Raw genomic sequence first — 27,938 nt, forward strand, 5'->3', positions numbered from 1 at the left:
CTGAACTGAGATATGAAAAGGCTTCTACATGAAAATAAGTACAATCCGAGCAGCTGAACAAAAGTACTACTACCTTCCATCAATCCTACTCCTTCTTCCGCTCCATGTTACGCCTCCTAAAGTTAAGATCTGTCCTCCCACCTTTCTGTATACTGCATTTTCTTCCCTCCTTCTAGGTACGTACCGCATAGTCTCTGCTCAGAGCATGCACAAGCCTACTAATGAAGAAAGCATAAATGTTGTTTATTGCTAGGCTGTATATTGTATGTTGGGGTAGGATGACAGGCCTCTTTTTGTTCCAAATCCCAATTTTCTCCGGGCACAATTCCCTATTTGTGAAAATATATGGTTTTAGTTATTTTCTGTCATGGCTCCCAGAGGCCTCTAAGCATGGGCATTTATAAATAAAAACCTATTATTGTTTCTTATTTTGTCCTTGAGCAGGGAAACAAAAGGCAGAAGGAAACAAAACGTGAAACTAAACACAAGAGCAATTAACAACAGAAAAAAAAACAACAAAAAAAGTAGTTTGTCATAAATATTTCGTGTCTCTAGGAAGGAAATGAAATCCCTCTTCCCTAGCTAACTCAGTTTATTTCTCCAAGCTTCTTGCTTGCAATGTTCTATTATTCAGAAGTATCAACGAGCACTTTTAAGCTACCTGTTCTGGTTTATTATAATCAAACTACACAAACATCTAGAAAGTGTCCACCTTGCCTATGAAGGTACACTGGAAAAAACAACCAATCTCCAAAATCTTGTGTTTTCGTCAAGCACAAAGAGGCATAAAATCTATGTCTGCCTCTGAGGAAGAACAAGGATTTGTATGTCCCTTCCTGGTGACATTCGTTTAGGACACTTGCTATTGCTCCTGTTTCAGCCAATAGCACATGAATCATAGAACCAGAGGAGGACCAGCTACAGTGGACATGGTTTATATTTATTTTGTTGCCTGCCAGCTGAATGATGAAACCATCACTTGCCGTCAGGCTACCTCCAGTTTGCTGGCTTTCCTTTGATCGAGGTACAGGACTCAAGACAGTCACCTATGGGGGGGAGGGAGGGGAAGGAAACCTGCTGTGCGAAACGTTATGTATTCTTGTTTGACAAGAAGGAAGAAGGGGTTTAAGAATTATACTGACTAAATGCAAAGGTGTAGAAAGGGAATTCCTTTCTAACTACAGATTGGCAATGGAATCAATTAAAAACAGAAAATAACAGTACATTTTAAAAACAGTATCTCCAGCAACATAGCAGACAAACAGGACATGGATAAGAGACTGCAGTGCAAACCTAATGACACTTTTTTCATCTGTTTGGCATACTAACAGAACTATGTGGATAGCTATCAAGCCTGAAGTGATTTGAAAGGCCACACAAAACCCTACTTCATAATACTTCCATACTAAGAATTACTTTATTATCCTTTACTCCAAATTTGCTTGAAATACCCTTCTTTTTTTCTTTCTTTGCATCACTCATCTTTTCCTCAACTTGTTGAAATTAACAAGTTCAAGATAGCTTGTACTAACTTTTTAAGCCTCACAGTTTAATAGGCAAATACTCTGTTTCAGCACAAAAACAAATTAAAGCACATACTGAGTGTTTTCATGAGGTGAATCATCCTACTTAAACTAATCACTAACCAACAGGTACATTTGCTATCTTATTGCTGAAAAGAGTAGAAAAAAAAAAACAAACCAACAAAACAAATGACAAAAAACCAACAAAATCAACAAATGCCCTCCTCCATTCCAATTTGCTATACATTAAACCACAAAGAAAACATATCCCTGCTTTGCACTTCCAACTAATCTTACACAAATCACAACAGGTACAAACACAAATGCAACTTTATGTTTGCTATAAAGCATTCAACAAAGCTATTTATTTGGCACTGATTTCCACTCTTGAGATGTTAGCTTTATTTATTACATACACACACACCCCCAAACAATTGCCTGGACTTAAACATTACATTGTACCTCACGAAATCAGGCACCTACAGCCTGAATAAGATTCGTCTATCGATGCTGCCCATTCAAGCAAATAATTCTATTAAATTCAGCAGGCCTCATTCTGCAGTAGTCTTCAGCCAAATAATGAGCACATCAATATGTAGGTACATAAGTTAACTATTTAACAAACAGCTATTTATGCATACTTGGGTGTAACTTATAATTTTATACTTTAAAACATTTGCAAATATTTTTCCTCTTTGTTACATACTCCCTCACATGCTGCTGAAGTCAATTTGGACTTTTTACTTAGGTTTCAACAATCTTTTGATCACTGCCTTAAATCAAGCATTATTGAATTACAATCCAACATGGGTTCAAATAATAGCATTTAGTTATAAAATAAAAATCTGCTAATTGATCACGAGTTACAAGACAATTCTGCAGCAACATATGTACTGATTACTGAACCCATGGAGAGTCATGAGGAGTTCCCAGGACTACTGACCACTGCAGCAGCTTCTCACGTAATCACATCACTTTAGTTTAGCTCCAAGGAACCAGTCCAAATGTATGTGATACAGGAGGCAAAAAAACAAGAGACAAGCAGTAGAAGGGAGAATTCACAGAAAGCTAATTTTAGAGTCCTCCAAAGAGACTTAGCAAAGCACCAAAACCTGGCTTCTGCTTTGAATCTCCCACGATAGTCACCTTTTTATCCACAACCTATAGAGAACACTTAGAGACACAAATACCCCTCTCCTGTTTTAACCACAGGACTTGACACTTAAAAGCCACTGATGATATAACGTTCTCATACAGTACGAGAAAACTTATTACATCATTAAAAGAAAAGTAAATTAACAACTTACTTTTCATGGTCCCATCTTCCTCTTCATCATCATCACTATTTATTACCATGGTCCCCAAGTCCGATTCTAACATAGTACTGTTGTGTTCAATCATTGTCTGAGCACCTTCACTCATTGTGCTTGTGGCTCTCATAGTACCAGCACTCTCCGAACTGGTCTTCACCATGGTGTGAGAGTCCAGCTCATCTTCATCCTATCAAGATACATTGGTCAGAATGCAGCCGATCATTTAAAAAAAAAAAAAAAAAAAAAAAAAGTAAAGAAGCAATCATTTAGGTGCTTATTCATAAGTTTTATACTTTTGTATGGCCTAGGTTTACTGCTAGACTTCCAGGTTTAAAACTTTAAAAGAAATTACAAAATAAAAAATGTTCCATATTAAGGAAGAATAAAAACATTCTTTCTCACAGATGTACAGCAAGCAGGGTGGATATACCAGGAATATGGCCCACACACCCACTTTGCATCAGCAGCCAGTTTTGAGTAGCTTGGTGATTTTCATGAACCATTATACCTTTATTCCAGTGTTTGGTGACCCATTATCATTCCAATTTTTGGTGAAATACTGGAACAGGTTGCCTAGAGAGGTGGTAGATGCCCTGTCCCTGGAAGCATTCAAGGTCAGGTTGGACAGGGCTCTGAGCAACCTGATCTAGCTGAAGATGTCCCTGCTCAGCGCAGGGGAGGTTGAACTAGATGACCTCTAAAGGTTCCTTCCAACCCAAAGTATTCTATGATTCTATGATACATCCTTGGGTTCCAAAATCAGTACCACGTTTTTAGAAAGTGGTTTGGTTGTTTTGCAACAGACTATCACCAAGGATTTGTGCTGATCACTCTTAACTAAATATCATGCCTAGCATCTCACATTATGCACAGCAGTCAGATGGCAGACACCTGTTCAATTTAGGTATTAAAAAATACTCCAGAATAGTTTTGGAAGTCTGCCTCAGAAACAAAATCCACTTGGCTTACTTCACATATTTAGTTCTCTTTAAAAACCTGTGTCACAAGAGTAAGCAAAATAACCTGTTGAAATTATGCAGAAAAATATCTGTAGAGCACATACTTAACCACTAAGTCGGTGAATATCATGATAGCTTAATATCATGAAGAGATACAAGAGCATTTTAAATCACAGTATCACAGTATGCTAGGGATTGGAAGGGACCTCAAAAGATCATCTAGTCCAATCCCCCTGTCGGAGCAGGAACACCTAGATGAGGTTGCACAGGAAGGCGTCCAGGCGAGTTTTGAATGTCTCCAGAGAAGGAGACTCCACAACCTCCCTGAGCAGCCTGTTCCAGTGCTCTGTCACCCTCACTGAGAAGAAGTTTCTTCTCAAATTTAAGTGGAACCTCTTGTGTTCCAGCTTGAATCCATTACCCCTTGTCCTATCATTGGTTGCTACTGAGAAGAGCCTGGCTCCATCCTCATGACATTCCCCCTTTATATATTTATAAACGCTAATAAGATCAGTGACAATAATGGGCCATGAATGTGAAAGAGAGAACTAATGACAGTCCAGTCAATGAATTATAAAATTCATATGGAATACCAATATTTGAAAACATTAATGGGAAATCCTACTGCTTTACAAAGTCTGATTTAGGTTATATGCGCAACATGACAGCTTTTCAGGAATAATGTGATGGACTATACATTATCCATAGAAGTAAAGTCTATTACTGAAGCAGGGGAAAAGAAACCCAAACCACCACCACCAAAAAAAAAAAAAAAAAAGTAAACAAACAAACAAAACACTACAAAAAAACCCACACCAAAATTTAAAAAACTCACCCAAGCCCCAAAACCCTACAAGGTCTGGCACTCTCTATTTCTTGCTGATCGCGTTCATTTCCTTTCCTGTTATTCCCTGACACAGCAGCAGACAATTTGCCTCTAGTATAGACATAAGTGCATGAGCCAGCTACATTTCCTAAGTGCTTGTATCTCTGTTGGTCTAAGCAGATACTGAGAACTATAGTTATTAGCAATACTAATACACTAGCTCCTGAAAATTATTCTATTACATCTCAACGAAGAGACAGAAAAACAGATCTAATTTTGATTTAGACAGTCTGGCTACCAGCATAACATACTGAAACAGATCTAAATCTGTGATTAAAACTTCAAATGCCAAAAGAATCATCCTTTTCCAGATTATAATTTGTAAAAATATTGAAGTTCTTCATTTGCATTCTTTCTGAGTTTTTCACTTGTGTTCTACAACACTATATTTAGTACCTTACCCTTAAAAAATTTATATTCCCAAAGATACAGATAGTTTATAGCTACAGTACTAGAGGACTGTGCCAGTAAATAAATTAGAATATTTTAGTACTGCTCCTCCTGGTGGCAACTTTCATTTTCTTTACTTCCCCTGCTCCCCACAACGTTCTTGCTAGCCCCAGTAGTTTTTACAAGTTATATTTTTCCCTTTCTAACAAGGGTACTCCAAAAGTAAAGTCCAGAAGTGTTTTTTTGCATTGCCAGAACAATTAAGTTATTTTTAAGTGCTTCTCAGTACTGCAATACAATGAAAAAATGACTCACAACATACTGCTATTTCCCATATTAAGTGCTACAAATGTGGTGTACATGACAATTTTGATACCAGTGTTTTCCCTATATTGGGAATGATGTACTGAGAGAGAGGCAACACAAAATTTTTTTGGGGGGGGGGAGTCCGTGCATGCCCCAAAATAATTAATTTTGTGTGTTAAGCCAGATTGCTTCTAGAACTATCATTCCAGTATTTCTCACAAATATGAGATTTAGCTAATATGGCAGTAGACTATACTGGATCTGAAAAAGTAACTTCATAAAAATATCCAGCAGATCCAAGTTATGTATGTGCACATTTACACAAGAGATGAAAGTGATTCCTTCATACAAATTCTGATTCATGCTTTACAGTTTGTAAATACTGATGTAGAACAACTGATCTTTTGTTAAAAAGGGTACCCACTGATCAAATAAAACCACACACAATCTCAATTTTAACCATGAAAAAAATATAAGGTATTAAAGCTGAAGTGTCATGTTCTCATACTGTTTATGAAGACAGATCCAAGAATCAAGCAATAAAACCAGCTAACTCTGGAATTAAACTGTCTGCTGTTCTCTTGTGTACAAGTAATAAGCACCAAACTTGTATTTGTCAGGGGTTTCTGATACACCAGTAGACAGCAACAGAAAGAGTGCATGAGCGAGTGCGCTAGTATCTCTTGAAATTTTACAGAAAATACATTAAACTACAGAAACTCTGAGCAGCATTACAGCAAAAGTAAGTACAAGTAAAACATTGCCAATACCCTGCAAGGGGACTAACTGTTTGGATCTCCTTATTTACCAAAATAAGTTAACAAAATCAACCCTTAAAGCATGAAAATGCAACCACAGAGACTTGATTATCAGGACAGCTAATTCCAAAAAGGCTTCAACGTAAACAACACACAAGACTTCACAATATGCTTGTAACATAAGATCTCTTCCTCACACGAGGAGTTTTCTCAGAAAAGATGGCCTGGCACATCATACCTGAGTCTACAACATGACAGCAAATGAGCCGAGATGATAAAGATCAATGCATTTTTCTGTTGCATTTTTAACATTCATAGGAAAAAAAGGGATGAAGACTGATAAAGAAAAACTAAACAAGACAAGCAAATATGGCAGCTTGCCTTTAAAATTCTCTTTAACTACGGTTTGTGCATGTAAAAAGAACACTAGAGGGCACCAGAGACAGCTAACTAGGCTGCAATACATGAAAGGAAGATTTACATGCTGGCAAACTTCAGTATCCTGTAAAATAATTTCATTTACTATTAACACCTCATCATCACCTTTGAAAAACGTGGCTGTAGTCACAGCTATCTTTTTGTAAAAGCACTGTAGTAGCTACATAAACACATAATATAGTTTGGTCAAGAACAAGGATTTTGTAGAAGTTCCTAACATGTTCAAAGCCCAGCTACAACCTGAGTATACGCTTAATACTGAGCATACGTTTAAGCTTAGACCCATCAGCAAAACAGGTAAAGACTTAACCCAAATCCCGTCAAATTCAATAGACATATGTCACAAAACAGTGTTGAAGCTTGTTTTCTACTTCCTTCTAATTGATACAGCTAGTAACAACAACTTGCTGCTCACAATTATCTCCCTGTTTACTCTTCCTATAAGATGTTTCTGGCTCTAAATTGCTGAGGGTTTTAACAATATGCTCTTATAAAGCTGTTTATGCCCCTTGGGTAGCTATATTTCACTCGACAAAGTCATCTTTACATATTTCTAACTTAAGGACAGTTAAAGGACTGCAATCAAATTTAATTAGCACATATGTTAAAGTGTTCTTTGGCTTGAAGGAAAAATGCTACAAAAACAAAGTTTTAACACTGTCATGCAAAGTTACATAAATGTACATACAGATACATAGATATATCATATACATGAACACATGAAAGACACATGAAAGTAAACAAAAACCTTCAGGAAAATACAGCTTGCTGTATCAGATTTAAGATATAGAATAACTCAAATGACTCACCAGTTCCTATAAAATAACTATCTAAATATTGTAAAAAATATAAAGGAATAATTATAGCAATTATTTCTTAAGGTCTCAAAAGACAGACACCAACTTCTCATAATTAATATATGATTAACCAAAGAAACTTTCATATGAATGAATAAATAAGTCTACATATAAGAATAACTGAATATTGATGGTTGGCTAAGTTGTTGATAGCTGTCAACCACTAAGTGTATAAGAAAAAAAAATTCCTTGTTTGAATATTCTAAAATGATTAAACATTCCTAACACAATAGAGACATTAAAGTGTAAAAGAAAACATACAGGAAGAGCTGCTTGTTAGCTCATTCCTTTAAAGATCCACAGAAATAAATATTTAGACATGTTTCCTGTGAGCTGCCAGGCAACGAGTTACTTTACGTTCCCATAATACCGCTGCCCAGCCTCAGCATCCAATTCACATCACACTTCAAAAAATGCACAAGAGAAGAGATTGGTCATGTTTAGTAATGCCTAAACTAACGTTTAAACTTTGATATTGGGATTAACCTTCTGTAGAATACACTGCTTGCAATTTTTGCTTAATTAAAAAAATCTGTACAATTACCTCAGCACCTATCAAAACACGTCAGTGTGTCAGAAGGCATTCTCATCACACGAGCAGCTCTCATAACAGGCATAAAACCAGTTCAGAGCACACTATTTATAATGATATTATATCTCTCTAGAAGGATACAGCATGAAGACATTTCGACCTGGCCATTTATTTACGGCTGTATAATACAAAGGTTTGAAGAGCAAAAAATACTTATGCTACAACTGACAACTTCACATACTATAAAATGTTCACAGAAAGTGGTAAAAATTAAAAATAAGATTCAATTTTAGGGATGTGACTCTTCTTCATTTGAACGAAACCAATCTGAATCGATCCTGAAAATTAAGCACATAATTGTGAAATCTTTGCATCTGATTAACTCTCCAAAACCACCCACTCCTCTCCATTTTACTTTCAGTTAAGTAAGTCACTTATAATCCAAGTGCCCAGTACAATACATATAAGGCTTTAAGAGGGAATTAAAGCTAGAAAACTTGTTCAAATGTAACTGTTAGGCACCTTTCTCCTTGATGGGTCCCAAAGCACATACCAGTGAGTAATGAGCACAACTGCTCACGCTTTGCATAGGAAATCCTTGGGGGTTTAGATTAATAAATTCAAGCCCCTGAGAGGTTAACTGAAACCATTATTTTTCAATAGCATATAGACTCAATTCACTGCCCACGAGATAAGTAGAGTCTGTCAGTGTTAAAGTTAACACTAACATCAGTATTTGCTCTTGCTTTTAGGTGTTATCAAATTTGTATTTCTCTAATTATGACTCTGCCTTTGCACTTCTATGATGAGGCCTTCACAGCAATATCATTCGGAAGAATCCACTTCTAAGCTATTATTTTCCAAAATTTATGTGCTAGGTCGCTATTACGTTCCAACTGAACACTGACTCCAATTCCATATACAATCTAAAAACATTTCTAGATATTAAAATATGAAGAAATATACACTTGAGTTACTGTCACTGCTACTACACAAGGTAACATGGGGACTGTCGTTAACTCTTTCTAGAACTGCTGCCATCATTGCATGTTGGCTTATCAAAACCTTTGAACTGTATGTTCATGTAGTCATGCAAACTACACACAATCAGCCCTGCATTTCTTCAGGGTTCTGTGCAGATTGGTACATAAGAAGAAGGGATATGCAATGGCTATTTATCTTTATAGTTGAATGCTGGACTGCTGACTTCATCCACTACAGTACACCAAACTGGCACTCATATTCTATGTTTTCCCTTTCCAGAAGGGAAAAATGAACACTCAGAAGAATTGCTTTATTGTTTTTCTGGCAGTTCCCCAAACAAGTTCCAAATTAAATGAAAGACATAATCTTTGATCTTATTTTGAAATTAAGCATTATTTCAAATTGAAGTGGGGGGATTTGGGGAGGTTTGTTCTTTATTTGGGGTTTTTTTTAATGACAAACACAAATGTTCCAATGCTTTCATTTTATTCTTCTGGTTTTGAACCTGGTTTCCTTTAATAACTTGTGGGTTCATCGATCAATCTTGCCTACTACACTTTAAAAACTAAAACCTGTGTTGTCCAGAATTTCACTGAATTCCAGCCTCAATCACACCTACGTGTTGCTCAACAGTCTTCTAGTGTGCAGTACATGAATAACACGAATTCAGGAAACATGGTAGAAAAAAGCTTCTCTGATTAAATAAAGAAATGTAACAGTTTATCCTGCCATTTCCTAGTTCGGCTGGTTTTGTGCTTTTAACTGATCAGAATCTTTAGTGACTGCAACTGGACAAGATACTGGTGTCATGTCTCAAACGAATCTGGAATTTCTTACAATGATGTACTACATTAAAATTCAGTTGCAAAGCACAGGAAGTCTGTATTACAACCAAACTATTATTAAAACCAGTTCAGAACAAGATTAGTTCTGCATTGTGACAACACAAAAGCTATTCATAGGTCACTACCAAATACGGAGTTTTAATAAACTGTATTTGTCAACAAGGAAATTCCTCCTCCTCACCTCACCATCAGTGTTCTTCCTTTCACTCGCTTGTACCTTCACTTTTTCTACTGAAGCTAAGTATTTCCAAACTTTTTTCACTCAAGGCTTACCAAGCAATACTAAATTATTAAAGACATATATTTACCAATAGCAAAAGTTGTACTTACTACCAAATATCACATCAACAGTTTTAACAAAAGTAAAAATTTCAACCTAATTACAAACCTTACCACAGATTATTTTCTAGAATCATAAAAACATATGAAAACTTAGGGAACTGAAGCATCTCAACAGCATAAAGTATCATAAACAGAAATCTTTTTAAAAATAGGAACAAAAATCCTTTTTTACTTAATCTTTTTATAATGGCAAATTTTTTCAAAAGTTTAACTATTCAGTATAAACCTTACAGCAAAAATACCTGGACATCCTCTTGTCCATTATAAGACATTTTTGCAGTAGTAAATATAGTGGCTTATACTCTTCCTTCAATAAAGATGATGGAGCTAAAAAGGCACAAAACCTCTCCAGAATAATCTCTAGGAACAGTGAAATTTATCTAACCATGATCAGGATAAAAAAAAATTATGAAATCAGCACACTGACAAGCACCACTTCCCACTTTTCAATACGCACCAGCTAGTACTTCCCTTTTGTTTGCTCCACTTAGAAATGGCATATCTTCTTCTCTTTGCACATGGTCTTTCTCTAATTTGGAACCTCCCCCAAGTTCAGAGGAGATCTATTCCTTCCCCCTACTGAAGTTTACAAGAATGACACAAACTATTTTTAATAAATATCCATCTTCTCTGCCATAAGCAAAGCTGGCCTTTGCTGGAGAACTACAGTTAAACTCTCAATCAGCTTACCATGGTATTACAAACACATCCTCTGAATTATTGTTGCTTCAAACACACACATAGGTCCATAGCAAATATAAGACAGCCAGACTTACCTTAGCTCACAATGAATTTGACTACAGACTATTTGTGTAGCCTAGTCTACTACTGGACCTCTCACAGCAAACAAAACAGACATAGGATTGGAAGGATTAACCTTTCTGTGTTTTCCCCAAAGAAAAACAGTTACAATAACCTCTTAAGCAGAGTTAGAATGTATAGTTCAAGCAGTTACCACCCCTTAACAATATGCAGTAACCACCAACTTGAACTCTTAAACTCGTCTTCTTATGCTCTAAAATATTAAGGGATAGTTTGCATTAACCTCTTGTGCTTTGTATTCAGCCTACCTTCAGTGTTACTTAAAACCCATCCTTGATAAAGTTTACTTTGCATTAAAATAGACCCACAGAGACAGCCAGCTTATCTTGCTGAGGAAGCAAACTACTTAGCTCAAAAATGCAACCGCAAGGGCTTATCTAATTATGTCCAAATGCAATATATTATGCACTCAATAGCCAGGATTCCTCTCTCTTACCAAATGATGTTTGCAGAAGATGTTATTATCTATTAATTTTAGTTAATTAATTATAGCCTGTAAGTCAGCATCACCATAGAAAACTAAAAAGGAGTACAAAACATCAAATTACGAAGGATGATAAAACTATTTCTAAAAGCACTTCAGTAACTCCAAGGATTATATACGGCATGATGTGCATATTAAATATATATTTTTTTTTAAATAATTCTGAAGTCTTTTACAAGTACAGCAGTACAAAGGGCTTGCCCTAGCAAACATACCCTTCTTTTCAAAATGCCCATATTGCTACAGTTTTCATCCAGACTCTCTCATCCTTCTTGCCTATTTGTCATCTTAAGCCTCATCTAGTAATCTCTCCGCTCTAGGCAATACAACTACAAATGTTCATTTTCCAAAATTTCCCCTTCTGTCTTTCATTATGCTGGAGTCTTACTCTACTTTTCATTTTTCTACCTTTCTTTTCTGAGCTGACTAGTCTCACTCACAAGCCCCCTTTCTATCTATCATTTCATTCTGTGCTGGGAAGTCAGCTCCACCTCAAATTGGCCTCTCCCATTAGTCACCTGTTAAGTTTTCAAATTCCTTTATTCTTTTCTCCAGTCCCATGCTAGTCCCGGCAGGGCTGCCTCTAGCCCTCTGCAAGACTCTCATGGGAGGTCATTCTCCCCCTCTACTCTGCACTGGTGAGGCCACAACTGGAATACTGTGTCCAGTTTTGGGCTCCCCAGTTCAAGACGGACAGGGAACTGCTGGAGCGAGTCCAGCGAAGAGCAACTAAGATGATTAAGGGATTGGAGCATCTGCCTTATGAGGAAAGGCTGAGAGAGCTGGGACTCTTTAGCCTGGAGAAGAGAAGGCTGAGGGGAGACCTTATTATGGCGTACAAGTATCTAAAGGGTGGCTTGAAGGAGGATGGAGCCAGGCTCTTTTCAATGGTTCCAAGTAACAGGACAAGGGGTAACGGGCACAAGTTAGAACACAGGAAGTTCCGTTCAAATACACGGAAACACTTCTTTACGGTGAGGGTGACAGAGCACTGGCACAGGCTGCCCAGGGAGGTTGTGGAGTCCCCTTCTCTGGAGATTTTCAAGACGCGCCTGGATGCAGTCCTGAGCAATGTGCTCTAGGCAATCCTGCTTTAGCAGGGGAGTTGGACTAGATGATCTCTAGAGGTCCCTTCCAACTCTGATGATTCTGTGATTGTCTTTTAAAACTCCTCTACATCATGATCCTGAAAAAAAATTGAGCAAGGTATGCTAATGCCAGAGCTTCCCATGCTGACTAATCTTATTTCTCCTCTGCCTGTGCCCCTTCTGCCATCCACTCTGACCTTCTGCCCTATATTTAAGAGCCATTTCTTTCAAGTGGAGGCTGACATCGGGTTTTGGGTTTGTTGATGCTCATGCACTGGTATACGATTACAGCCCTTAAAATTCTGTTAGTATAAGCAAAAAATGACAGACCTAGTATTTCCATAGACTACAATCGCACTTATAAGAGTAATGCAGCTGTGCAGCAAAGGGAGTCAACAGTATCCCAGGCTGCATTAGGAGGAGTGTTGCCAACAGGTGGAGGTAGATGATCCTTCCCCTCTGCTCAGCGCTGGTGAGGCCAGGCCTGGAGTACTGAGTCCACTTCTGGGATCCCCAGTACAAGGGAGACATAGACATGCCGGACAGAGTCCAGCAAAAGGCTGTAAAGATGATTAAGGGACTGGAGCATCTCTCCTATAAGGAGAGGCTGAGAGACAGCTGGGACTGTTCAGCCTGGAGAAGAGAAGGTTCATGGGGGACCTCATCAATTGTACAAATACCTGAATGGGAAGATGAAAAGAGGTCGGAGCCAGGCTCTTTTCAGTGGCGTCCAGTGACAGGACCAGAGGCAACAGACATACACTGAAACACAGGGGGTTCCCTCTGAACATCAGGAAACACTTTTCTTACTGTGAGGATGACCAGGCATTGGCACAAGCTGCCCAGGGATGTTGTGGAGCTTCCCTCCTTGGATATATTTAAAAGCTATCTGGACACAGTCCTGGGCAACCAGCTCTAGGTAGCCCTGCTTGCGTAGGGGGGTTAGACCAGATGACCTCCAGGGGTTCCTTCCAACCTCAACCATTCTGTGATTCTGCTCTCTCAGTCCTGCTAACCAAAGATACTTCTGTTACTTTCAGATTTGAGATACCTATCTTACACTTAGTGACAACTAGAGTCTCACTGTCTTTTTAACTCATAACCTATTCCCTGACTGCACCACAAAAGTATACAGCAAAATTCTCATCTACTGCAATGGTAACACAAATAACAGATTCCTGTCCCAATCCTGGATTTGAGGTTCCCTTACACTAAATGCTGAACAATCTGGGGGAAGGGGGGAGGGCGGGGCAGGAGAAAGAAAAGAAAAAGTGCAGTGCTACATTCTGACTTTTGTACCCATGCAAGAAGCATGAGGAGTTGCTAAATGCTTCCTCAGTTGAGGCGGACCAAACTTGTGTTGTACCCTTCCACCCAGTAGTGGAAGAGGGAAGGTGTACATCACATACTGAGCTGGCATGGATTGTTTCATCCCTGTCTGGCAATCTGGTTCCCCATCTGAACCTCAGACTAAGTAATTAGATGTCGCACCTAATTTTGGGTTAATGCAAAAGACATCAACATGCCCAAGTGTTTGAGGTCTACAGTTCAGAAGGCAATAGTAGGGTGGAAAGCATGCCAGGTTTTTACGTAGGTAATAAATCAGCCTTTTCAGAGATCAACTATTCAATATATCCAGTCACAAACATGAACTCTGCTTGTTAAGTCACACATCTCCACATAGGCAACATTTCCTAATGTGAAAAAAAATAATCCCAACCTTCCTTGCCTGTTTCATTACTAAGCAAATACAATCCAGCATACACCATCTTTATAAACACAAGTTATCAATACTCTTAGAACTAAAAAACATACAGCAAATAAAAGACCATACTGTCTGTTGGGATACAAAACACTCCACAGAATCTGCTTGAAAAGTATTCCTATATATAGATCATCACCTAACACTTTGTAACATATAACAAGAATTCTACAACTTGGGAAAGGGCAGACTGCACTACTGCACTGCTCTTCTCTGTTTGCTCAAAGCTGTAAGATTTCTACTAACATTCCAGTCTCCATCTTCTCCATGTGTTATTTCTGAATGACCTTGGTTCTCATTGTACATGTAGCAATACACTTCTTTGAAGCACATACTGCTGCATTGCACAAGACCACCCTAAAATAAATCATGTAGAGAGAGTAATAATGCCAGGAACACTGACTTAGTCCTAATATTGCCAAACAATTCTAAATGCAACCTATTTATCACATGACCTTCTTCTCTCCTCAAACATATGCTGACAATGTCATCTGAAGAATGAAATGCTGTCACCATTTTCACTTTATAGGCATAACTTGATTCAAACCATACTGTAATCACTACTTACTGGGCTTTCTTACTAAGCATTAAAAAAAAGGCTAAGTGCCCTGAACTGAAAATTAAACTACTTGTCTAGAAGCCCATATGTGAAAGTGGAACCTTCACAGTTTTGGGTTGTTGGTTTTTTTTTTTATGCTAGTCTGAACAGCTGAAGTTGACACGGTTTGTTTTCCTGCCTCCTAGAAAACTTTTCACTAGGACACCTCATGGAACAGTGCTGAAAACTGGCTCATATGGCATTACTCACAGCAGCACTTCTCATCATAAATAATAGTGGAACACTCAGCCCTCACAGGCTTAAACACCAGGTAGAAGCCTGGTAAAGCAAAGTATATGAACACAAGTAGAGAAGTAGGGGAAAAACTGCAACTTATCTATAAAGTATAGCTAGTTACAGGAAAAAAGGTTACACACCGAATTTTCTTCCTCCTCTTCTAGTTCTCTCTGCTGTTCCTCATGCCGCTTTGCCTTTATCTCCATAGCTTCAGTGATCAGGTCCCTTAAAATTGAAACTGGCTTGGCATTCTTAATAAATGTATGCTAGAAAAAGAAGTCATTAAATTATATAACATCATTACAACACTTACGGTTCAGATGAAATTACAAGTATTAGTCAAAACCACAGATTTCAGTGATAAATAGTATTTTACAGTACACAATAGTTAAAATCTACACTAACACAACATACAATATTCTTTAGCTGCTTCATAACTAAGATTTTACTTTATTTCTCATAATAACAAGCCTTTGGAAATGTAATCATATAACAACTGTTTTATAGTGAAGGATCTAATTGTCCAAAGGAAACACACAGTAAGTAGTAAATAAATAGTGTTGATTGTCTGACATAGAAAAACAAGCTTTTTCAGATATTCAGTTACAGAATTTAATTAATCTTAACAAACTGACAGCATAAATTAGTGGCTGTAAGCAGAGCAACTGTGGCTGCCTACTTCAACAAACCTGTACTTTATATGTCATAAAATATTTCTTGATCTATAATGGTGAAACGTAGAACAAGGAAAAGACACGTTACTTTTAATTTAAGGCCATTTAAAACATCATTTCATCCTTTAAGACAACATGCGCACAATACCATTTACATTCATTTTGCTATCTTGTAAACATCTGCTGTTAGGAAAAATTCTGATTTTTGCATCATTATATGTAAATATAAGTTAGACAAAACATAACTCTTAAGCACATCAGAAATTTTTTACTAAATATTAAAAAATTGTCCCACAAAAAAACAGAATTGATGAAGCCTAATGTCCTACACCTACTATCTTTCTTCTCCCTTGATATATTCCAAATTCCAGCCAGGGGAAAAGGCAACACATATTAGTGCTGGACACAGCATTTGGTTTTCTGGCCAGTAAAGCACATGGAAAGAGGAACACTGAAGCTTCCCTCCTCCCCTGCCTTACTTGCACATATTAATACAAGTCTTTCCTACCCAGCTGCTGGTCTTCAGCTAAACATACAAACTTCAAATATTTAAGGTCTTGAGTACTGATTCACACATCATATGAAAATCTTAAACTTTCGATTTTTCTCTCTTTGCAGTCTACGTTTTGGTGTTTTCACATGACATGAATTTGATGATCTATTACTGGAAACTACTTTGCAAACTTTTTATGTTCTCCTTGTAGGGGAGTTTAATTGAATTTAAATTTTAAAAGAGGCTATTGCTAGCTTGAGAGAGAATAAATCTAGTGTCTTACAGATGAAATTTCAGAAGATCAGATTCTTATGTAGACTGATGAACAAAGAAAATTAAGAATAATATTTACCAATAGCAGTAAAAAGCATTAGAAGAACAGTAAATTATCTGAAAGTTTAATGAATTAGGAATCAGGAAAGTAAAAGGAGCAAAGGACCTAGCAAAATTTTTCACTTCTGTCTCATATCAGGCAAGCTATTTACAGGCTATTTTAGATTCCACTTCAATCATCATGGAGCCTATTATAGTTTTTCTAGAAACTTTCCCCCCTGCCCTCTGCCCCCCGCCCCCCCCCCACCAGTACCAAAAAGATACAACTGCTAAATTTCTGCAGCTACTAGAACTCTGGTCAGTGAGCAGAAAAAAGCCTGGCACACCCTGCCCTGGCTCCATAAGTCCATACCACCAACTGTGGCTCAAATTTAAAAGTGCCACTTTGTATCACTTGGCCCAAGAACAAACTCATACTGTCCATCTGCATCAGACCCTTCTAGGACACAGAGCAACCTGTCTGCTTAATTTGACATGACCAGAAGGGCAGATCAAATACAAATATACTCCATGGGTGGTCGACACTGAGGGGTAACCTGGGCTCAGTTCCTTTACTTAACACTTGCCTAAATCCCGAGATCTACTGAGGGCCTCTAACCACAAAGCAAGGATCCAATTTTAACAGCAAGAACCAGCCCTAAACTATATAAAGAGCAATTAATTTTTAGCAGCAGCAAAGGAGAAAGAAAGTAGGGGTAGAGATACAGAAGTGACAGCAAAAAGACCACAAAATGGAAAAGAAATAAGGCATGATAACAGTTAAAATGAGGCGTGCCCTTAGAAATTTTCACAACAGTTCTGGTTTGAGACTAGAGGAAAAAAGCCGTAAAACTTGCATTTCTTCAGTAACTTAAAGACTGACCTGTAGCAGCTGTGTTGCTGTAGCTCTTTGTTCAGGATTTTTCACTAAGCATTTCTTCACAAAATCTGTGAATTCATCAGACCAGAGCTCTGGCTTCCGGAAGGTTGGAGGGGGATTTGTAGGAATCATAAAAATAGCCTAGATAAAAATCAAACAACAATAGCAAGTTTAAACAAAACACATCATCATAGCACTGAAGCCAAGTAAATAAATTGCTTTATCCACCTTTCTTATCAGGCTAAGAATCTGGAAGACAAATTTTAAGTAAGCTAGGATTTCCACTCAGATCGAGATTCAGGAAGTAAATCCATCTGCTACTAATGTAGCTACTTCCCATTAGATTTTCTCTATTTAAACTGTACCCCATTGAGCACATCACTCATTATTTTATCTATTGCTGTTTATCAGTCTCGAGAGAGGATTTTGTTCATTTGGAAATTCTTAGTAGAAATTACGGCACTGCTTCTTTAAACAGACACATATAAAGTTGCTGTGAAAAGCTAAGTCCACCTTCTCTCTTAACTTTTTTTTTATAGAATTGCTTAGGAAATTTGGTAGGATTACTATTTCCTTTTGCACTCATAATTCTTTAGATGTAGATTTAGAAACATATGTTAAAAGACCGAAGACAACACTAAAAGATGACAAAATAAAATAATCAGTAACTTGCCCACTGGCAGTGAGAATTTGAAATTGAAGAAGCAGCATTTTCCCTATATAACAGAAATTTCACACTGTTGAGAATGATATGCAGACAGATTTTTCAGTTAGGAAAAAAGATTCATGCTATATTAAAAAAAAAAAAAAGTTTGTCCCACTTAAGATTATATATGTTGTGCCATTTTCTTCATGATTTTTTCCAGGTTTCCCTCTAATTATAGATTTAGACCAGAAGGGGGGAAAAAGCACTACAATTCTAAAAGACTACTGTAAAATCATTGGAAATTTTGAACTTCTGATTCTTGGAATCTCTCAAATGAATTCACTATCATTGCTTAAGATTTTGGCAGTGGGGTTGGACTAGATGATCTCCAGAGGTCCCTTCCAACCTGACCATTCTGTGATTCTGTGACTTACACATGACAGCAACAACATTCAGAACTAGGTTTATTGACAGAAATAATAAGTTATTATTTTCTTCTAGAACTACGTTCAATTCAACCTCATTTTTGAAAGTGAAAGGGAGTAAAGGCTCTTCATTTGTCTTTCTACAAGCATAGGTAGAAATACGTACTCAGAAAAGAGGAAAATATTGAAATGAGAGACTATGCACAGAGTTAATATAATAGAGGCACCAGAAGCTTCAGCCCGTGTTTGAAATATGGGAAGAAGGGAGAAGGAGATTCCCGAGATTTTATCCATAACTTCTTAAGAGGTCTGACTGGCCTGGAAAAATGGGTTAACTTGCTCAAACCCTCATTCTGAAATTCTTCTCATACGCTGAAGAAAAGCAGAGTCCATTCAAAATGATGCAAAAAACTGTTTAGTATAATGTAATGAAAAATTATTTCAGTACCAAATAGTTTGCTTTAATCCAAATACTTAAACATTTACAGAACTAATTTCATTATCTGCCTAATACAAAAATCACAAGGTGAGAACTGGGCATTTTGTTTTAATAAAGACATATGCTATAATAGCTTTATATATTCAGTGGGCAGCTGTACCAGACTAGTATATGAACTCAGATAGAAAACGTGGCACACTCACCCTCTAATTGGCCCTACCTACTCCACTTGTGATACAAGATAATTTATCAGTACAAGTGAAGTGCTTCTAGTATAAAGCAGTGGCTAACAAATTCTGCTGTTTCTGTCCTTGACAGTAATGATCTCTGCACTTTGAACTGATGACTTTTAACCTTATCTTTAGCTACTCTTAACAGCTAGCTCTGCAGTAGCTATTGAAAACACACAGCCGTAACAGAAGACTAGTAACTTCTGTTAATGTGGTATCAAAATGTATACCTCCTGTTTGATAATAAACATTGACCTGTCTCTCCGCAGGTAAGCAAAGCTTAGTTTCAGAGTCCTACTCAGCTCTAATGTTCTGGGAAAACTATTTGCCTTTGCCAATTACTTTCATTAACTAAACAGCAGTTAAGAACCACAGCAAAGTGACTCCTTTATAATTCACAAAGGACTATGAGAAGAAAGAGGGAATTCATGAATCATTCTTTTATGGCGGGCAATAAAAGTCACGAAAGGAGATATTCAAGAGCTAGGGTTAGGGTCTAAATCCACATTTATGCTTCGTATGTTTTTGAAAATACCTTCTTCAGAAATATGCATATTTATTTAATGCTTAAACTGTAGGCTTTTTTAAATCTTGATATGCGACATGAACTGTGTTAGCTGAAAAAAAAAAAAGATGCATTTTTGTAATACAAGACGACATACAGAAACTACTTATTCCAAACATTTAGACCAACTTATTAATTATGCCATGCACTTGCTACCACATACCTCTCCCCCCAGCTCTCATCAGTCCCTTTCGTTAACTAGCCTGAAATGCTGGTTTTCAATTCCATCTTGCCCCTCTACTTCATCATTTTGGTTGCATATTTCTCTGCATAAAAGTTAAGCTCCCTCTCTCTTTCAAAACACTCCATGATTTAGCTTCCAACTACTTCTGTTTCCTTCCAAGAAGCTTGCAAAGCAATCACTGGAGAATTATAAAGCTAGTCTCAAATCTCCAGGAATAAAACCAAAATGCCTATCTGACAGGAAATTATTCCTCGTTTTTGCTTCCATTTCTTGTCAAATACATCTTTTCTATTCTAAAAGAACTATGTCCCGTTTTAAAAGAAAATGTTACAGTCACCCTGTTCCACGGGTGCTAAAGGAAGCAGGAAACCCAAGACACTTGGTTTTTTCATGCTTCTTTCATCTTACCCTATATTTCTCCAGTCCCTATAGGAATTTTTTGCCTCCACTCCACTTGTAATTTTCTCTACAAGTTTCCCACAGCTATTGGTGTTAGTTCAGCTCTTGCACTGGGGCTGATGGCAATGCTCATGTAGCCAGTGTTAGGCACCGTTGCTTAAAAGAAAAAAAAAAAACAAAATAAAACAAAACAAAACACATATAAGCTACCATCCACCCAATTACATAGGCTGAATTGGCAGTAACACCTGCAGGAAACATTAGGAGGAAATTGCTTAACAGAGGGGGCAGATTCTGACACACTACAAAAGCACTGGGCTAATATGTCTCTCTCTCTCTCTCTCCCACCTTCAACATCACCTTCCACATTTCCCTACATATCTGAGACAGACTGGCAAGTCTTACTCGTAACACATCAAATATACAGCCAAGGTGTTATATCATATGACTCAGTCTTCGGTTTTAACCAATCAGCCTTTACCAAAAAAAAAAAAAAAAAAAAAAAAAGAAAAAAAACTCTATGCTGCAAGACATCAGAACTCAGGCCTGAGGGACCATGAAACTTAATCAGTGTTTGCCTTTACCCACCTTTAAGAGAGCCCATTCCAAACTTGCCCTGAACTGGCCCTTCCACCTCTGAACCTTGAGCCCAACTCTACTTTGGATCTTTCATACATTGCTCTGAGGCAAGTCCTACACCCTACAGTGAAACCAGAATCCAAGGCAGATTACAGTACATACGTAACATAAGATGGGCAGAAGATGTATCATCCAGGGCAGCTTTCAGTGGCCAGTTCTGAACTGGGCACTAGACAATCTAACACAGTTTCTACCGTAACCATTGCCTGGAAGCACTTACCTGTCCAATAACCAGCAGTTATAGTTAAGCTGAATACTGGACTGAGGACCAGGTCTTAAATGAGAGCAGAACTGCACAAGTCAGTACATGATTTTCTTTTTATTATTCTTAAAGGGCCTAGCATTTTAAATGAAGTCCAGGATGAAAACATATTTTTCATGAAGGTTCCTTTATGGACAATTTTATTGGCGTGAAAATGTAATTAGATGAATTAGGGAATGCCAAAAGAAAAATGAGGCCCTCATAGACTGCATTTGGGTTTTCCTAATCAGAAAATCCTTGCAGCTCATTCTTCCTGGCAGTCAGGGTAATACATCTGTATTTCACACCGCCCCATGAACACATTAAATGATGAACAGTAATATGGTAGAGGTACTAAGTCTTTTGGGTTTTAGCTCCTTGAATAACTTACTTCTATTGCTTAGTTTAAATAAATGACTTTAATAAATATCAGGAAATCAAAAGAATAACTTTTACTGTTATTTGCCCAGTACTATGAATGCTACTAAGAGAGACAGCAAAGATTTTATATCGCGGCAATTTTATAATTTTCATGCTGTGAAGCTCCATTGCTAGAATCTACAGAGAGAACCTTTTTTAGAAAGAGGTTAAGGATACAAGACACCCACAGGCAGTTTGTGACTCCATATTTATGCTACTTAGTTTATCAATTTACTGCAGAAAAACTCTGAAATACATTTAAACTCAGTAACACATATTAGAGCACGAAATCCTATTTAAGGCTGGGGGGTTTAAGTATTGAATACCGTAACATTTTATTGGCTTTAGAGACAAAGAATCAACTGAAAGACATATTTTTCTCATCTTTGTGACAGATGTCATAGAACTTCCCTCCCTTATTCAATAGGCTTCAAACCGGCTACTGAAACACCACTAATTATTCGATTACACAATTCAACAGCTGTCTAGAAATGAAACACCAGCACGGACAAGAGGGGCGAGATACATACAGGTTCTACATTGGTTTTGCTTTGTTGAGTTTTTTGGGTTTTGGTTGGTTGTTTTGTTGTTTTTTTTGTTTGTTTTTTGTTTGTTTTTTTTTTTTTTTTAAATGCAGAACTACTAACATTGTTACAACAAAGTTCTTTGGAAAACTTTGTAACAGTGAAAAACAAAGTTGCTGAACAATGCCTTGTGTATAAAGACAGGAAGTCAATTTATGATCTGCTTCACTGTAGATAATAAAATTAATTGTTAAAAGCACCCTAAAAATCACCAGCTTCCTCCTCCTGACTGCAACACAGTAGTTTATGAAGATCTAGCATGCTCACACTTTTTGTGCAGAATTACAAACAGGTCTGGTTCCATCAGATATCTATCAGATACCTGATCCAAGGAGATTCTCAATATCCCTCGAGTTTGATAAAACCCTTACCTGGAATCTGGATGTGTGAATCAAGAGGTTTGAAATGCTTAATTATCTTTCTGTTTGAAGTATTACTTCTGTTGAAGCACCAATTTTTACTCTTTTCAGAAAGCACACAATTCTTATTCAACCAATTATATCTCTCTTTTTTGGGGAGGGTAGGTGCTGCTCTTTACTAATCTCAGTGACATGAGCTACATAAAACTACAGAGATGAAGAATGACACAAATCAAAACTGTGCGTTCAATGGCCCATGCAGTGCTAGTTTCTTCATTTTCACTGCCTGTCTCATACCTCACGTACTTCTAACAGAAGTGGCTTGAAGAAACACACTACAACAGAGCATTCATTTCAGTTTTGCACAGGAGAAGCTGAACAGTTTACCCTGAATTAAAGATCAGAAAAATGCAGAAGTTGTCAAATAAGTTTCATCCTCTTAATTTATCACTAACACTTTTTTTGAAACTGTGTGTCATAAAAAGCATTTAGTGAAAATATGTTCAGTGGATAAAGGCTCCAGACTGACCTAGCCATCCAATGGCTAACTGCTGCTCCCATATCTTAGCTAAAACACATTTTTGGTTTAAGTTAAAATATTGAAGAATCCGTTACCAATTTAGGGGAAAAATGTTCATTAGAGTTACTTATTTTTCAGTCGACTTTAATAATGAATTATCAAAAGAAAAATACCTGGAAATGCCATTTGGAGAAAAAAAAAAGCACACGCACACACACAACACACCAACCACATACACGCACCCCCTCAAACAAATAACCCCCCCCAAAACCCAACAAATCAGCAATTACATTCTTCTGAAAGCTAGATCATCAAAACAAACACTTTTTCCCTTTCACAAAATTTGAAAAACTGATAGTACCAAATATTAAAAACCACCTATTCCTACCAAGAAAATTATATTGCCAACATTAAGCAAAACCTCAAAGATTCCTATCACTGTTGAACCAAAAAGGCACTTTCTTCACTGCAAGTTAGCAATGTTCATCCAACCAAATAACAGAACGAGAACTCAGTGCTGCTACAGCCATCTGCCTCACAAGCTCCCAGAGAAGCCCAGATTTATCAACACAGGCCTAAATGTAGTAAGGAATAAGTGGAGATTTAGTCCAGAGTACTTCTAGACAAAGAACAATTGATACAGAATTTTTAATCCCAATGAAGGGAAATATACGTGACATTTGACATGCAATTCTTTTGTGCTCACCTTGATAGTTGATTAAATCACATACACAATACTGCATACAGTAAAAATGACATTCAAATTATCTTAGGACAAAATGACAGACACCTCGTATATTAACACTAGAAGTATTTAAAAAAATTTTTTAAACCCACCAGAACAGGGGCGGGGGGTGGGGTGAGAACCTCACATAACTGTTACCAGTGGTTTAACAGCCATTCACTGTCACAAGCTTCCCTCTGGAATTATGACCTTTGCTGTTCAAAGCAAAGTGTGATGCACTTAAGAGGTAAAGTAATAAAGTAATAAACACAGAGAAAAAGATACATAATGGAAAGAATAATCACATGATTAACAGCAAAGATGGATTACTGAAAGATAAGACATTTATATTGACCTGTATATACCTGTATATTTATTATTGCTAGTAAGTTCGTAACATTTTGACAGCGTTACAATAGGTCAAGAATGTAAAGATATCAATCTCAAACATTTTGCAATAGTAATACAATTGTAAATCTACTGAAAAGAATCAACCCTTGCCTTGTTAGCACCGTCACGCAACAGAACTGTGCCTCAAGACTGACGTCTGAACTTACTCTTTCTACTAAAGGTGAGAGCTGGATTCGATGATCCTTATGAGTCCCTTCCAACTTGAGATATTCTATGATTCTATGACACTTCCTTTAAAAATACTGCATTAAATTTCAAAAGAATATCATAGATAATTTGTTCTGTGACAACAGTTTGAAGAAATTGGCATTCTAAGGCCACAAGTTCATTCAGTTTGGGTTTTTTTTTTACTGGTTCTAAACAAGCTCACTTGCACAACTGATTTTTAAATCCCATCACATATCATAACTTTAAAGTTCTACTATATCCTGAGACAAATCTGCACTGGTATATTTAAAAGGCAGAATTTATTGCACTGGTTGTTTTCCAATTGGCAAGAAAAAGAGCAAGTTCTCCCTGCTAAATCATCTAAAAAGATCGTGTCATCTGCATATGTCTGTTCATTATCAAACCTTTTTTTTCAGGTGAGTAATAAAAATATTTATTACCACTAATCTTTTCCCAGAAATACCACCTCAGCCTGCTGTCCTATCCCAGTTAATTTACCAATTTATCCATGGGTTTTTGTTTTGGTTTTGAAAGTTTCTTGACCTCTCGTAAGTCATCACTTGTACTATACAAAGACAACAAGCAAAGACAGAAGCAACTCAACAAATTACTTGGACTTGTACGCAAAGAAACAGCTTCGTTTATCTGCAGTGGCTTTCTTTTGCTTTCTTATTTCTTCTTCCTCCCCATTCAAGTCCAGAAGACCTATCAATATTTCTCCAGGCTTTCTTCCAACATATTGAAATAATTCTCTGTGATTTGGGGAACTTCTCATGACATTTGCCTGTAGGTTTTTTGGCTATTATCTTGTCCCATCTTTCCATCTTCTACTTTAAAATGGAATAGTTTGAGTTTTTCTATCCAATTCAGTAGGGCCATTTCAATTTCCTGAACCCAATTCTTCAGCACAAAATATTCTTGAATTCTGCCATTCATCTGGACATTGTCCTCCTGTTTCCTTTTTGTTTAGAGACATAACACTCAAGTTTCCATTTCATCTGCAAGGTTATGAACTAATTGATGTCAGTGAAGTTACAGTAGAAGAAGCAGTCAGCAATCTGATCCTTAAAATTCTCCCCTCCTTCAAGTTAGATAGCAAGCCTTTAAAGAATGGCAACAAATGCTTTTCAGAAGTCTGTAGAAATGAAAAATAAAGCATGGAAATATCTGCAATCTCATGAAGGTTTTTTAGCCATTCTTTGGCTTCGTTGTTTTTTTGTTGTTGTTGTTTCTTTGGGGGCCTGGTGAGGGGGGGTGTAGATAAGTGAAATTACACGATTTTTAAAGCAAAGGCATTCACTGAAAACAAAAATCATTTCAGGCTACTCAAGATTTTGTGCTCAAACTACCCCAGGCAGCTAAAGACTTTTAGGACCTGTTGGAGCGAGTCCACAGGAGCGCCATGAAGATGATCAGAGCGCTGGAGCATCTATCCTATGAGGACAGGCTGAGAGAGTTGGGGTTGTTCAGCCTCTCAAAGAGAAAGCTCCAGGGAGACCCTATAGCAGCCTTCCAGTACTTAAAGGGTGCCTACAGGAAAGATGGGGAGGCACTCTTTATCAGGGAGTGTAGTGATAGGACGAGGGGTAACAGTTTTAAACTGAAAGAGGGTAGATTTAAACTAGATATTAGGAAGAAATTCTTTACTCTGAGGGGGGTGAGACAGCAGAACAGGTTACCCACGGAAGCTGTGGAGGCTCCATCCCTGGAAGTGTTCAAGGCCAGGTGAGATGGGGCTTTGAGCAACCCCATCTAGTGGGAGGTGTCCCTGCCCACTGCAGGGGGCTTGGAACTAGATGATCTTTAAGGTTCCTTCCAACTCTAGCCATTCTACGATTCTATGATTTATTTTTTTTAATTGACATATACAAGAATTTTCAGAAAAAAATACCTAACTTGCAAATAATCCTATATTATACTGTACAAAACAGTATAATTACTTAACATTTTATTGAAAGGTTATATTGAAAGTTCACATCCACAATAATTACAACTTTCCACATTTTTAGAGCATCCAGGGACACACACACACACAAAAAAAAAAATAAAAAAAAAAATCAGTGACTAAAAAAATCTAAACACTACCAGAAAACAAAACAATGGAAGTCAACAAGTCTTACAAACACAAGAGTTTCAAACACTTGAAAGGAAATGCAGCATTCAAACATCATCTAGGACAGTATTTCAAACAATTTCACTCACCAAAAGGAAAACCTAAATGAGCTACAAATTAATTCATGACTGTTGTTCTGAAAAGTACCCTCAATCTCATCACTGGGTGAGGAAGAAACATCAGGAGGAGGAGGAAGTGTGCACACATGTATGCACGTGGTTTAAGATATTTTTTTTTCAGGGGGGAAGAGTTTTGTGGGTTCTGGGTATTTCTTTTTTTACAGTAGAAAAAGAGAAATAGATATTAAGCTGTCTTTAGACTGAAAGAAGTATACGATGAAGTGGTTTAACCTTCTAGTTCAATTTTTACTTGACACAGACTTGGAAAAGAAGGTATTTTTAAAGATACTTGTATAGCAGAAAATTTCCTTTGATAGTGATGGGCAACACTTCCTCTTTTTAAATGAGGCCTTTGGACCACTAGCCAATTTGAGGTTCCACCATAGCCCTCAGAAAACTTCACCAACATTTAAGAGCCTCTCAGACCAAATTATATGTTATGGCAGATCTTTGCTCAAGAGCCAGGCATCTCACTGCATAAAGGATATTTCCCAGCCACACAGGCGTCCAGGAATGAGGAAGAAGGTGTCTTCATGAATGTTGGTACCTCTCTCAGATAGAAGCATCCTGCTATCACTTAAATCCCCACTTTCAAAGAATCCAAGAAATCTAGAACATGAGAATAGTCTTGAACCTGAATAACTTTTTCTTTTTTCAGTATCGAACTTGAACAACTAGTTTCTGATCAGTTACAAAACAAGGAAATGGTTCTGAAAGTGCACATTACATGACTGAATCCAGGGAATAGTCTTTTGATTAATTTAGTCTTCTTTCACCATAGTTTCTTTTACTCCTGATTCAGTACTGTCTTGAAAGTTCACAGACATAATGCCTACAAGGTTCCAATTCTGTTACCCAGATTAAGAAATTTATTCCCCCTCCAAGAAAACTCCAACAGTACAGTTTAATAATAAAATCTTTTCTCTTCTTCCCACAGTATTTTCTGCAGTTTCTGAGAAAATAAGGCAGTGATTACATCCAGAAATATACTAACATTTACTGAGACACAAAGTGGAAAAATTGCATTTGCAATTATATTTACTAATATAAGAGTCAAGGAGTGAGTAACTTATATTTGTGAGAAAAAGCTGTAGTAAACCCGCTGCACATTAAACGTGAAACTTCTGCCATAACCACACACTGCAGTAACAACAGAAGGCATCCAAGAAATATGCAGTAGTTTGTCTTTATTCAGGATACATTAGACCTCCAGCAGCAGTATTGTGTTCAGTTTTAGGAATCACACTTTCAGAGACATGTGAACCAACG

The 27,938-nt window shown here is 37.3% G+C and overlaps 1 protein-coding gene across 1 annotated transcript in view; it reads right to left on the minus strand.

Annotated features, from left to right (window-relative positions):
• STK3 (serine/threonine kinase 3) overlaps positions 1-27,938 on the minus strand; it is a gene marked incomplete at its 3' end in the record, with an annotated part of 140,307 nt that overhangs the window by 53,520 nt on the left and 58,849 nt on the right. The window contains exons 7-9 of the mRNA XM_082479525.1: positions 17,487-17,624; positions 15,265-15,390; positions 2,831-3,023 (exon numbers count right to left, since the gene is read on the minus strand). Coding sequence (XP_082335651.1) covers positions 2,831-3,023; positions 15,265-15,390; positions 17,487-17,624 — 457 coding nt within the window. The remainder of the gene's footprint in view (positions 1-2,830; positions 3,024-15,264; positions 15,391-17,486; positions 17,625-27,938) is intronic.

This window comes from Vanellus vanellus, assembly GCF_965231255.1.
Source record: "Vanellus vanellus genome assembly, chromosome: 2".
NCBI lineage: Eukaryota > Metazoa > Chordata > Aves > Charadriiformes > Charadriidae > Vanellus > Vanellus vanellus.